We start from the raw sequence: 14,133 nt of genomic DNA on the forward strand, positions 1-14,133 counted from the left end.
ACGGAGTATTCCACCCCCGGGGGCTGGGGCTTCCCCCTGAAACCCTTACCCCATTTCATAGCGAAATCTACGATTTTCCCGACCCTATTTCAGACCTGACCAAAATTTGATACCCTTTTTTCAACTGTTACACGGCTGGCTCAACAATTTGAGAAAGGCTTTTATTGATGGACTTATCGCCGCCTAATTATGAAGAAAGTAGTTTCCTATAAAAACTAAAAAAAACATACCCAATTCAAGACTTAAGCAAACCATACTCCATTTCCGACCAGAGTGGTGAACCTTTTGAGGCCACACATACCGATATAGCCCATATAAGGGAGTACCCCCGGGGATTCCACCCCCCGTGCAATGAATGGTTGAGCTCGCCTGTGTGTGTATGGGATTAAGGGGGTGGGTGAGGGGGGACTCAAAGGAGGAGGGGAAAGAAAGGAGCATGCGTAATGTACGGATGTTCAAGGGAGGCAGGTCAACTCGTCCCGTGACCAACGTAGCGATTTCTTTTCCTGAGAAGGAAGGATTTTCTCAGTTACAAATCCATCACTGTCATAAGTCACGAATGATGTTTTCACAACCAAAGCTCAAACAAAGAGTTCGCTCAGCGACAAGTGGCGACAAGCATTTCCGTACAATCGACACAAAGGGCACTTTTTAAACTCCGACAGAATACATTGATCTGTCTACAGGAGGGTTGGAATGTCTCTTTGAATTGAGTAGCATATCGTGTTCCCACAGAAGAAGCAAGGCATGTTTTTCTCTGTCTCTCATTATAAAAACCAGAGCTACGCGGATTCGTCTGCAGGTGAGATAAAATAATTCTGTTTAATTTTAATTTCTAGTGGATCTGCAAGGATTTGTTAGGCAAATGGGAGTCAATGCCGTTTCAGTAAAAAAGAACATTGTGATCTCCGTTGATTTGACAACAACAATAGTATTGTAGCAAACCAGCAAGAACAACAATAATTCTTTGAAGGCTGAGTTTAACTGGCTAAACTAACAGTCACCACCTCCAGTTTGCATAAAAATTTCGTTTGAAAATTCGTGTGCTACATCTTTCTTCACCATGGATTTAACAGACGTTGTGCATATATAAGGTATTATATGAAATTATTGATGACGAACTATTAATTCTACATTTCGAGTTTAACGAAAAGTAGGAATCTAGAACATACTGGTGATGTGTCTAAAGAAGACTTTAAAACCTTTTCTGAATGTAAGTCTTCTATGTCAACACATAAACTATAAGTCAAATGATCAAATGTCGCTAAAAGCTGTGGAATGTTAGTTAAAATTCAAAATGTGAAGAGATGAGGGGCGGGTTGCTTGAAGCCTGGTGAGCACTAACTGTTGGTTAAAAGAGGTCTCGAAACCTACAGGTTTCCATGGTATTTATTGCCGGTTAGCTGTAATCATGCCTCGAGCAACCAGGGCCAGATTGTTACCGATATTTGGATTTCAAATAAAGCTGAGTCATCAATTTTTACCTTAAAGAAACAATTTCAAACTTGACGTAATCCAAGCGAATCGAGTTGATAGAAGAAAGATGCATTGATCAAGCGTAGAGTTGTTCATCACTGTACTCTCCGTGAGAAAGCGGAGAACCGGATTAAATTGATTATGCGTAAGCATGTTAAATAACACGTGCGAAGCACGTGCATCCTTTACGTCAAGTATTCAGAGAGTGTTGTGCCAAGCAGATCAATGGCAGGGAAAATTACGATAGCCTCTTTCTCTTGATAAGCACTTGTGTTGGTGAACAAGATATAATCAATCGTTAGATTCCTCTTTCGCATGATATTGCAATGTCTGAGTTATCAGTTTTTACAATCCTCGCTAATGCCTTATCCAATAATTGATAATTGTCTCACTCCTTTATAAAAAGTCGCTATATCCTTTACATGATCATTTTGTTTGTTTGTTTGTTTGTTTTTTTTTTTTTTGCACTTTTCTCGCACTGTTGGAATAGAATTACCAACGCACTGTGGGTGAGCAGGACGTCGATCACGAATTCGAGGCTTCTATCTGAGTCTGCGCACTTGGAAGAACTGGGTCCTGTTTCTCGAAATTCCCGAAACTTTACGGACCGTTTTCAGGTGTCACATTTCCCTCTGTAGCTCAAGAACGGACAGGGTTTAAGTAGTCAAACTTCACAGTGATTTGTCCTTTTGTTACCTTGAAAACATGCTAAAAGATCGGATTTCCAAAACAAGCGGTTCACAGTTTCACACATAGCTTTTCGGGCCCGAAAAGTTTTCGGAACTTTAGAGAAACGGAGCCCCTGGTGTCACTCACTGCAGTGCAGTTGATTTTGAGTAATTTTACCAGTTATTCCCCCCCCCCCCTCCCCTAGTCGTTATGCAAATGAGTTCAAATCAAATCAAAGCTTCGCGACAAAAAAATGTCTGTCGAGCATACCAAATTTAATTTGCCAACATCAGAGCTAACCTTTGAAAAACTGTTAAGGCGCTGTCTTTACATTGTGCAATTTTTCGTGCAAGTTGTCTCACAACGCCATGGGGAGACACGTTGGACGAAACATTGCCCAATGTAACATACCTTGCAACGCGGGCCAAACACGTTGCGAGACACCCCGGAATCCCAGAAACCCGGTCTCGTTGCAACCGTTGTGGAAACTAGAACTCAATTCTTCTTTCCGGAATGGTCCTGCAACTAGTCTAGCAACGTTTTTGGTCGTTGCAAGGTATGTTACATTGGGTAATGATTCGTGCAATTTGTGTCGCAATCAGGTTTTGCGAGACAAGTTGCGCCAAAAATTGCACAGTGTAACAGCGCCTTTAAAGCTGAACAGATTTCAAAAACCCCGATTGCATTCTATTTTAATTTTGTTCATCCCTGTCTCCTTTTGCATTTGCTGTTTTCAGTATTCAAACCTTTCCTCAATTTTTATGTAATTATTTTTACGTTTCACTTGAGATGGCAGTTCGTTGTAGGCGCTGAATTTGGCCTAATTTCTTGACACATCCCCTTTAATACGCATAATCCGAACTGAATTGGATTGTTCAAAGACGAGAAGCGCGCTGCACCAGATGAATCACTATCAAACGGATAAGCACCATTAAACTCAATCGTTATTTGTCCATACCGGCGTACGGGCACGATACGACCTGGGTGGGCGGTGTCCTTTTTGCCCGAAAAAATTACACAGTGCCCGAATGTTTGATTGTTGAAATCCGTTTTTTTCTCCCTAAACATTCGTTTACAATCCTTAAAAGTCATAAAACTGTACGTATTCGAAACAAAGAGTTTTTAGAACCTCACATAAATTTTATGCAAAATAAATTGCTAACGCTAAATTAAATATTTACCTGAAGCCTCGAAGGCTGCGTGAACTCACCTTAAAAGTCCCTTTGATCTGGAAAAGTTTCGAATGCCGGCGTCCCCCAAAGAGTCGATGGTACAGACCACGAAGAAACTTCGAACTAAAAGTTTCTTTCATCTTTGATCTCTCGCGCCGCCTTGAAAATGGCGCGAAAGTTTGGCGAGAACTGCAGCAAATGTCAGCGATCAACAGATCAGCAGCCGAGCAATTCAAATGTTTTAAGATCAACCGCAAGGACTTATTTCAAAACAAGGACTTTAATATCTTTTAACTTACAGAAGTAATATTTTTATACTTTCAAGTGCTCTTTTTTATATATTTGCCTTATTTATATATTTTTTAATTCCATCTTTTATCGTTTCTTTATTGCCCGAATTTTGAGCGTTTTGCCCGAAAATTTCTGAGACTGGGGGGGCTGCCGCCCCGCCCCCCCGGCTCGTACGCCTATGTTTGTCCAGTGGATAGATCAATCCACTTTTCGAAACTGTAGGATACCCGGCCATTAATTTGTATATGATTGCCATGTATTGTTACATGCCTCGTTCTTCAAACAATCACACTGCAAAACACAATACTGACGCGGTATTTTGCAATTACTCCCAACTAGAGTCTGGTCTTCGTCGACCACATTCTTAAGGTACTGGAACTACGACGATGTGATACCGAACACGTTGAAAATCGCACTGAACGACATCATTAATAAATTACGACCCCAAACAAAGGCGTAATACACAGGTCGCACATTTTCCTTAGCGAATTCGGAAGAAAAATACGAATTCATGGAAAATGGGCATCCAGATTTGACTTCGAGGTTAATCACGAATTTCCACGATGTGTGGGGGGAAGCCAGAGGAAAGAGTTAAGAAATTCGCTGACCTTCCGCTCTCAGGGCTAAAGGTCGATATTGTCTCGCCCATTCTACATCAACTTCCTTTAGGCACGGAAAATTACCAATGCAAAGAACAAAGATTTTTTGTGGCGATGTGTAGGAAGGAAGCTATAGTGAGTAAATCTTGTGTATACGACAATAGAGCGCTTCAATTTTAGTTTTAAGAAAAACAGTTACAATTATAAGTACTTAATCACATAACGAAACCCAATTATGAGGTACTCCGCGGGCCGTTTGAAGATGTGCAACACAGTCTTCACGTTGTGTGATTTCCGTCGGACCCCCTGGCGTAATCATTTCCAAGCCGATTCTTTCAAGGACTAATCTAATCCGACTAACTATATATTGGTTACTATCTTCAGGTTAATACCGAAAAATCTCTTGTGTCTTACGTGTTTACTAAAACCCATACGTATACAAGAATCCTTTTCTTCGCAAGCTAACTTACTATGAAGACTAATCATATGCCAGAGAAGATCCCATTGAAGCGGACCATGTGATGCTTCGCAAGTTCGTGATTGGCTATATGAGCTAATTACGCACGATTACAAAGTCTGCGATTACACCCGGAATTGGAGTAAACACTCTTGATTGCCGCTATTACAAGAAACAAAAGAGCGACTCATCATTGATCGTCTCCGACGTAAGACACTTTCTGATCTCGGCTTTTTGTGGTTAAAAGCGGGCAGAACGAATTGAAGGGGGAAGCTGTCATCTGGTTCCACCCGGCCCCAATTTTCATCGGCATCCCTTGAAAGGCGTTTGTTCTTGGTTTGAATGCTCCACACAAAACTGTTGGCATTATTTATTAAAGAAACTGGGATTCGATTGTGAAACAACGCAAGGTATTTTCGGAAACTCAACTCAACTCAGCACTCAACTCAACTTAAGCAGAGTTAACTCTGATTAAAGTAAAATGCTAACTTCTGAGTTTTTCGGTAATTTAAGCCGTCTTAGGGTTGAAGAGTGCGTCCAATCTCTTTAATTCAGGCCTCCTAGATTTGCCATTGCCTGAGCACTTTGGGGAAGGTTTTTTTTTTCCATTCTAGCTTGAGGACGCCCGCATACAAGATGAAATAGTTTTATGTATTGTATTTTGATCTAGAAAGCTAAGAGGAGTTGATGAAAATTTAAAATTTTTCTTTGAAAACTTTGCTACTAAATACAATCAACAATACTTAACACTGAATCATATTACCCGTTTCAAATTTGGCATGTTCCGGAAAAGACTAAACAAATTAAAGATTCATTGGTCATCAATTAATTAAACTTTTTAGGCCACCATGAGTGATCTTGTCAATCATGAACTGCATTACTAACGAAATTACGACAACTATATTTTCCACGATTCCATAGTATTTTGATAATTTAATGATCTTCATTTCTATATTTGACAATGTATTTTTACGCTCGCTTTAAGTCATTTCATCTCTTTACAGTCTGACAATCTCACAATTTCTGTGGGGAAATCTCGCCCCGTTCGTATTTATAAAACTTGAAACTGGTATTCACAAAACAAACAGCGATACATAAAACGGAAATCATCGGCATTAAGTTGAGTAGAACCATTACATTGGACGGAACTGAAGCGGCTCTACTGTTAATTTGGCGATTATTGAGAAGAGGTATTTTGTTTGGACATGCAAAAGGCATTGGCGTTCAGTTGAAAGGGTAATCAAACGAAACTAAAACGTGTCTATTTAGACTCCCAGCAGAGGTTAGGTTCCATCGACACCTCCTTAGGAGAGCTCAATCCTTATATTAAGGACAGTGATTCAGGAGAGCCGTTGATAAACAAGTTGTTGGAAGCTGTCTCATTGAACACTACGTGCTGAAATACTCCAAATGTTTTCACGGATATTGAATTGACCTAACATGAGATTTAAGTCACCCATGCCAGACTGTTTTTGTGATCATTAACGTTTGATTCAAATCGTGATTAATGGTATGATAGTGATGGATGTATATGTTGTCGGTCAAAATTTAATCTAGGTTAAATTGGTGATCCTCATTTTACCAAGGTTGGATATGCCCTCTACTTGGTTTAAAGCAGTAATGCATTCCCCCCAAAAGGATTTTCCCTCAAGCTCTGTCTTACGCATCTCAACACATCTTCTGAATGTTGCGTATCATCTCATCGGTTTCTGTATTCATACACTTATCCATTCAGTCTCAACATTACAACACAGTAAGGGAACAAAGAACCGGTATTATGCACTCACCGGCACCCGATCTCGACCCTCCAGATCTATAGTCCTGTGCCGGTCTTCGCTATAACACTACAACGACGAATATACTTAACCCAACACAGTTCTTTTATGATTATTTACTTTTGTATAATAAGTCAATCGATATCTTTGTATAATAACTAAAACTTATCCTCACCTGACCCTAATTTTTCTCTAGACTTAATTTAGGCTTCAAAAAAAGTTTCTTCATTTCATCTGAGTGCGCATTCAACCGTACAGTAAAATGAGAATCACCAATTTAACCTAGGTAAAAAGGGATTCAACCTGAGAACGGCTTTTACCGGCAACATATATACCGCACAGGTCAAAAGCAGTCTCAAGGTGAGAAAATCCGAGCGACATCGAAAAAACTAGATGAAGATGCAATAATGTGTAATACACCTTGAGGTCAGACAGATGTATGCTCATCACAAAAACATTTCTTGCCTTTTCGCGTACTTCTAAACGTCGGAATTGATCCAAACTTTCCACAAAAAAAGTTTCTTTTCTTTTCTGGCTTTATTCAGAGAGAAATTTCGCTTTTCGGCGAAAAACAATTTAGCTTAGCGCAATCATTTACCATATATGGTCAAACTAAGGTATATGACATGGTAAACGAGATTGAGTGAACCAAGTAGAGCACGCGAAATGCATTATCCGAGATTGAAAATTTAATAATCACTTTTAAAACCGAAAAATGTCATCTTTTTTTAAAAGAATGTTTTATGGAAATGTTAATGTCTTTTGGAAACCCTGACCACATGGAAGAATCATCTTCATAGATCGAGCCAAGTAATATGGAAGAAGAAGAAGAAGAAGAAGAAGAAGAAGAAGAAGAAGAAGAAGAAGAAGAAGAAATCGGAGAAACGTTGTGACGTCTGCAATGAGTAGCTTATAGCTTATATTCCCCCGATTCTCAGAGTGGCGCCGGCAATCAAGCGCCACGAGAGCTTTGGATCAAAGGGCCGATTGATTTTTCATGACCCGGGATTAGCGAAGATGGAACCTATTCAAAAGTGCAATAGAGTCGTTGACAGCAAATGACACTCCGGCATTGGTCAAACGCCAACTTTAGGCGGTGACCCCTTTTAAGGCTTTCTTTCTTTCTTCAGTGTTTTCTTTTGGCCAAGGATTTCACTCTGTGTGTGTACAATGATTTCCAAAGATATTCGCAAAATTTAAACCAGACCTGCGCAACCGATATCAACCAATCACAGCAAGTGTAAACAGACACGAGAACCGATTAAACAAACGTAAAACCGGGTGTCTTGTGCGAACAAATGATTAGAATCTAAAAGCAAGATCGTGGGAAATAGATCACTTGAGGAGCCCATAAAATAATGGCTCCTGATAAGTAACTACCATTCGTACCATTGCAATGATATGATAGTTTAGGGCGGTTTTCAATCGAGTGTCGAAAGGAATTAGCAAATTGCTTTGGTTTTGCATTTGCTTCAGTCAGTGATTGTTCAAAATTCTCGCGCCATTTTTCCAACCAATCAGAAGCGAAACCAAACCAATCGTTGCTCGGCGCGTGCACATTTTCCCGCGCTTTGTGTCGACTACGTATAATTACTTCGAGTTTTGATTGGTTTACTGGATTGTCTCCGCCCTTTTTGATTGGCCAAAGTAATTACTTTGGATTTTTTCATGAAGTATTAAAGCAAGATACTGTAAAAAGACATTAGACTCAGGTGCCTTAGAAAGACCCTTAAAAGTTTTGTGCAGGAAACATCTCCAGTATGGTTGTATAGCGATAATAAAGGCCAAACAACTACGATTCCTGGAAACAATTTGAAGCAGTAAAAATTGATCGAACATGTATAAATACGGCACTATAACTCCGACAATGCAAGAAACCAGGAATCGCGAACACTTCGTTGTCGAGGAATGCTTGCAAACTTTACCACAGTTCTACCAAGTGGTATACGTAGAAGACAATTTCCTGTGAGTCATTTTCGTGTTGATAGCATCAATGGAGTAGACTGACTCTCTCGACTTCATATAGAATAAGAGTACAAGAAATAATTGTTACAATACAGTGTTGAAACCGAGACTGAATTCTATGTAAACTGAGCCTAAAATTTACGAAAAGGACAAATAATAACAAGAGGTGCGAAATAGGAGCAGTCTTTCAATCCCACAGAGCAAAGACAGTTGAGACCATTTTTGACGGTTGCATGCTCGTTTGGCCGATTGCTTAATGGAAAAACTGATGATACTGATAACTTGAGAATTTTCGGAAGACGATGAGAAAGATCTCAGCGAAAATTGTTTTTCCTCCCTTTCGATGTAAGGCGCTTCATCAAGTGCAGTAAAACCCCGCGAGTACTGAAGAACCTATTTTTTACGAACCTGTTAGCCTAAAATTTGTCAGTTAGACCCCGTGTAAACAAGAACCTGTTGACCCTAAAAGTTGAAACAAGTTCTTATTTTCCAAAATCTAAAAACGGTGTGCACTTTGGCAAATAAGATCAATTGGCATTTAGAGTTCACTACACACGTCGTCTTCATGTAAGAGGAGCATTACTTTAGGTTAGAGCAGATGATGTGCACATTAACAGAATATTATGGTATCATTCGTCCGCGAGTTCCGAACTTTCATTTATTGTTACCAACGGGACAACATTTTAATCTGTTCAGTTTAAATTGTAATTGGGCGAGGAATTTTAAAAGTAAATGTACATGCATGGTGATGTTCTGAAGATTCATGTTATCTCTTGATTTTACTTATTATAGTCATTTTTATGCGAGTGTTTTAATTTTGCATTTAAATTTTATTCAAATTTTATATAAGGGATAGGGAAAATCTGGCTGCTGCATAGGGGGCGAAGGCCAAATATCGCTTAATTCTGCATCGACAACGTAATTTTTTCCTACTGAAAATAAGAACCTATTGAAGAACCTAAATAGCCTAAGTTTCTCTTAATTACCATTTATGTAAAAACCGGTTGGGCTAAATTTCAAAATGGAAGGTTCTTACTCGCGGGGTTTTAATGCAATCGCTCCCAGCGCAAACCGAAAAAACAGCCACACAGCTCAGGTCCCCAAAGAGACTGAGCATGCAAAGAAACTTGCCTTACATTTTTAAAAAATAAATTAAAATGAACTACATCGTCTGGCCAGGGCTATAGGCATTCGATGACAGGTCACTTCGTGAAAGACGCCGTTAGGATACTATGTTCAACACAGTGGAAGACAGAGAGCTGCCAAAGTATTTATTATGTGGCTCTGGAATGCAAGATATTTCAGTAATGAGAGTCGTTGTTTAAATGAGTATCCGTGAAGTGTCGCTCATCGATCTGTTTTACCTGATCCGACCTCAACTTTTTTTTTTTCACTATCTAATGGGTTATCGAAGATATAAATATTGATGGCATTAATTAAAAGAGCAGAGAAGAAGGGGGTGGCTTTAATCAGATTCGATCGGATCAAGTGAGTTCAAGTTCGTTCTCGGCAAAGGCGACCTATCAGGCTATCAGCATGACATGAAGTAAAGTAGAGCCCCACTCAGTTCTTAACGATCAACTGCGAAGTTACTTTCTCAGGTTTTGAGCACGAAAAACGAGCATATAACCTTGACAAAACGATGCCGGAAACAACCAAAAGCGGTGCTTTTTTAGTACCATTTCGCACGTGGGTCATCACAAGGTACGCGTCGAAAAAAGAGACTGTCAAAATTAACAATAATATTATTAACGCGAAAGAGCATTGGAAAACACGATTCCTAAATAGGTATAGGAAAAGAATGTGGGAAATCTGAAAGACAAATACCGATTTGTCGCTTTTACTAACCGTGCGTTTGAGACGACAACGAAGCAAAAGATAGCTCACTTAACAATCCCTTGTAAAGGGAGAGGTCAACGGATCATGAATATTGGGATAAGCGACTACACATTCATTGAGGCTGTGCAAATGGGTCTGGATAAAGAATTGGATAATCTATCCGCTATAAACATTCCATTGCTAAAAGCAAATAATATATCGCCATATTTTGTCCGCAAATCCTAACAACGCCATAAACAGTGATGTTCACTGAACTCACGAAGCCGGTCGAGTTCTCTGGTAATAAATATCATGGCGAGAGCGCTATCGACGCTTTGCAGCCACACAAGACGTTTGCGTCATTAATATTCAACAGAATTGACGCTTATTACTTTAACTGTAACGTACTACTATCTAAACAAAGCGGTGATTAGCGAAGCACATTGTAATAACAGCAATGGACGAAGTATTGTTGTTCCGCGAAGGCCACCAAGGACTACTTGTGGCTAATTTTCGCTCAACATCTAACAAATTATCTCTGCACCCTTCAACGCCCAGACGAGGAATGTTTACGAGTTATCAAGGCAAAACAGATTAGTTTTTTGCGGTTTGGAAACCTTTCCACGCCAAGCAACGTAAGGAATAAATGGCATTTATTTGTACTGGATTACCGTAAAAGAAGAACAAATTTAATGTAACCAAATGATTTGTTTCAACCAATTTTGTTTTGTTCTCTCCATCTCAGGTATTTTCTTCTTTGAGTGCTTTCTATTTTCATAGATTTTAAAACCGAAAGTCTGAAGGAAAGATCTGTAGGCGACTCTAAAACTAAAACTTTGTTATTGAACATAACAGAATCACAGAGGGCCCGATCGGGTTTTGTGTACAGAGGGATTGAACTTTGATTGCTGACCGTCGAAAACTGAGGTTACAGTATTTTACCAGACAATGACGTACGAAAAACAAACACCGAATTGCGAATGGCTACTTAGTGGATGTGAGGGTGGTACGGCATTTTTGAAAGTAGCTTAATTTAAGAAAAATATCCTCTAAATCATGTTTATAGCAGCCAGACCGGCTTATGTAGCAGCAGCGGAAACGATCGATCAGCACACGAACGTTCTCTTGACCTTACGTCATCTATTTATCAAGAAGTGTTTTTTATCAATGTAGAGCATAATCTCTGGGTCCACATATCGGGCTGGAAATCTCGGATTCCCCTATCGTCTAAATGTTCAACGTTTCGGTATTCTTGCGTGCCTATTACAGTGTTTTGTCTGGAAAAGATACTTCGTCCTTGGCTTTGCCGTGGCAGCTTGGATAAAACAGACGTAAGTAAAGGGCGCGAGCTTCCGTTACATGTTTGAAAACACCACAAAGTTGTTTCCTTGGAAAAATAGACCGACCTGGCCCGTATGGTTTAAGTGTGAGACACAATAGGTCTTTTTGCGGTCAGTCGCCCAGCCAATGCAAGGGCGCAGCTCACGTTAACTTCCGTTGAGCGGCGGGGAGTTGTTTGCGCAGTGACACATTAACTTACATCTGTCCATATCCGTAGGATTTGCTCGTTAACGCAGGGTGAGAAATCGAGACGGGCTGGCCATCCATCGGAATCGCCTCGAGTTTGAAGGTTATTGGTCTCCAGTGTTCAAGCGACTATCATGGCAGCATGTCTACTTCTCAAGAGAGGAATTTGGAAAGGCATTTTGCTCCTGCTACTAATATTGGAAGCGGTGAGTTTTTGTCAACGTTTTTTCTCAGTTTTCATCGCCCGTGAAACAGCTGTAACACGCGAGTTTGAATCGATCAAGCAGCCACGCGTTTGAAAGCGATGTTACTCCTTAGCTATTGCCGACGAGAGAGCAGGTTTACCTCTGCATCAAATTAATGACGGCTCTTTCTTCCGAAGCTTTAGATGCTATTTTATTACCAGTTATTATGTGCTATAGATCAATCCTTGAGATAGTCAATGAGAATCGATACTACTTTATTAAGCCGATACAGGTTTTGATACGCATCAAAACTCTGCGCCTAAGCCGGCAACTTGAGGTGAAAATGGAGCGTTTTTGTTGCGCTGAATTTGTAGAGGTAATCTCCACAAAAATTTAAATCTCCATTTTACACTCTTGCAGAGGTTTTTTTGCTTTTTGAGAAGAGCAAGACCTGCGAAATTCCAATTGATATCTGAGAATGGTCCGTGACACTGATACACGTGTGGTGACTGTCTGCATGCCGGCCAGAAACTTATCCCTAAAATATTTCGACTTCAAAATCCCTCAGAGCATCTACTACTAAAACGACGAATAACTTGAGCATTGCAAACGATAACCGTGCGATGTGGTCTGGTTATTTAACACGAAGAGTAGAAAATCTTATCTTTCCACCTTAATGTTTTGTAAGAAATTGTTAGACACAACTGAGGACAGAGAGGCCGCTTTATTTCCTTTTCGAAAGAGACGAAACATATAGACTCATTCCGGGAACTTTACTCTTCGACAGCCGCGCTCAAGAAGGAACAGCACGACATTCCTTAAATCCCTAATTTTCTGTGGAAAGCTGAAGGACTTTAAATTTTAACCTTCGTTATTGCTCATTTTGCGATTTTTCGAGTCAAAACATGACTGAGTGAAGAGTCGATATCATGAAGTATATTCGCATCACCTACTTGAAAAACTAGGCGACAAAGTTTTGATGACAAGCTTATGTCAGTCTCCTGAAAGTTCAACATAGAATTCAAGATTGAAACTAACATGAAATTCTACCCATTTTTCGGACTTGATAAGAGACGAATGCCCTAAAATCACACGAAGCAAATTTGTTGCACCGGAAATGTCGTTGTTTGGCGTGGCTAAAACTATTTATTTAGATCGTGCAAAATGCATTTTTCAAATTTGATCAAACGCTACTTTCTTATTAGCAAAATAAAAACCTCTTCAGCTCTGGGTTGAGAGAAAGTAGAAAAAGATCGAAAATTACTGTACTCGGAGTTGAAATGCTTCAAACTTTAAAGCTAACAAAAGACACCAATCTTCCAACAGATGTTCACTGTAAATTTTAGTTTTCCCTCCTCGAATTCAATTTCTCAAGAATGTCAAGCTAAGTACAGCTCGCAGAAAAAGAGAGCTACCGTATAAAATAAATATGTGCGTCTTTCCCCTCTCAAACTAGAACATCAATTTCTCTGCATTTCAACACGCATCCATTAAACCGCAGCCTGCCTGGCCGAAAATGCCTATCAAGATTTATGCAAGGCGCGACTCCATTCACAGACAGAAAACAGATATTCTCCAGGGGCTTTCAATGATCCGGGCGGAATTTTTCTATTTTCGACGAGATTGTATTTTGCAGTGATATCAGTGTTATTTTTATGCCGTTTCCTTCACACGGTGTTTAGAATTTGACTGAACAAGCAAAATTATGAAATAAAATTATGTTGTATGGAGCGCAAGAGCGGTATTTTCAAAAGTATAAGCCCAAACTTGTTCGCTGCCCGTAACCTGTGAGAAAAATAGCTGCAGTGCGCAGAATCAATCAGAATAAACCACAACAACCACTCGAGTTTGCACGGTGTTTGGATGTCGGTACAAAGTAAGCTCTCCACGTCTAAGTTGTCGCTCGTTTGCAAAGACAACATGAATTACTGAATCGGCGACGAGTCAGGCTGCCTTAGGAACCTAAAACTGAATAAGTAAATCAGAAAAAAAAACGCATAAAAGAAATAAACACAACAATAGACAAAGATTGAAGATTTGCCTAAAATAGCCCACTCCTTAACACAGACGTGAGCATTGTAAAGGACATAATGTACACCACAAAAATTCTGACACGCAAACCTTCGTTTTCTTGCTTCCTTGTTTATTTCTTGGTTTGGTCATGGTGCTACCTATTTTATGAGAGTATTTTTTTATTAG

At 39.8% G+C, this 14,133-nt stretch overlaps 1 protein-coding gene across 1 annotated transcript in view; it reads left to right on the forward strand.

Moving 5' to 3' along the window:
- Positions 1-608: 608 nt before the first annotated feature.
- The window catches only part of LOC137999624 (mucin-22-like), a 35,255-nt gene continuing 21,730 nt past the window's right edge, over positions 609-14,133 (forward strand). The window contains exons 1-2 of the mRNA XM_068845445.1: positions 609-802; positions 11,781-11,955. Coding sequence (XP_068701546.1) covers positions 11,884-11,955 — 72 coding nt within the window. The 5' untranslated portion in view covers positions 609-802; positions 11,781-11,883. The remainder of the gene's footprint in view (positions 803-11,780; positions 11,956-14,133) is intronic.

The sequence above is a fragment of the Montipora foliosa genome, chromosome 4 (genome assembly GCF_036669935.1).
Source record: "Montipora foliosa isolate CH-2021 chromosome 4, ASM3666993v2, whole genome shotgun sequence".
NCBI lineage: Eukaryota > Metazoa > Cnidaria > Anthozoa > Scleractinia > Acroporidae > Montipora > Montipora foliosa.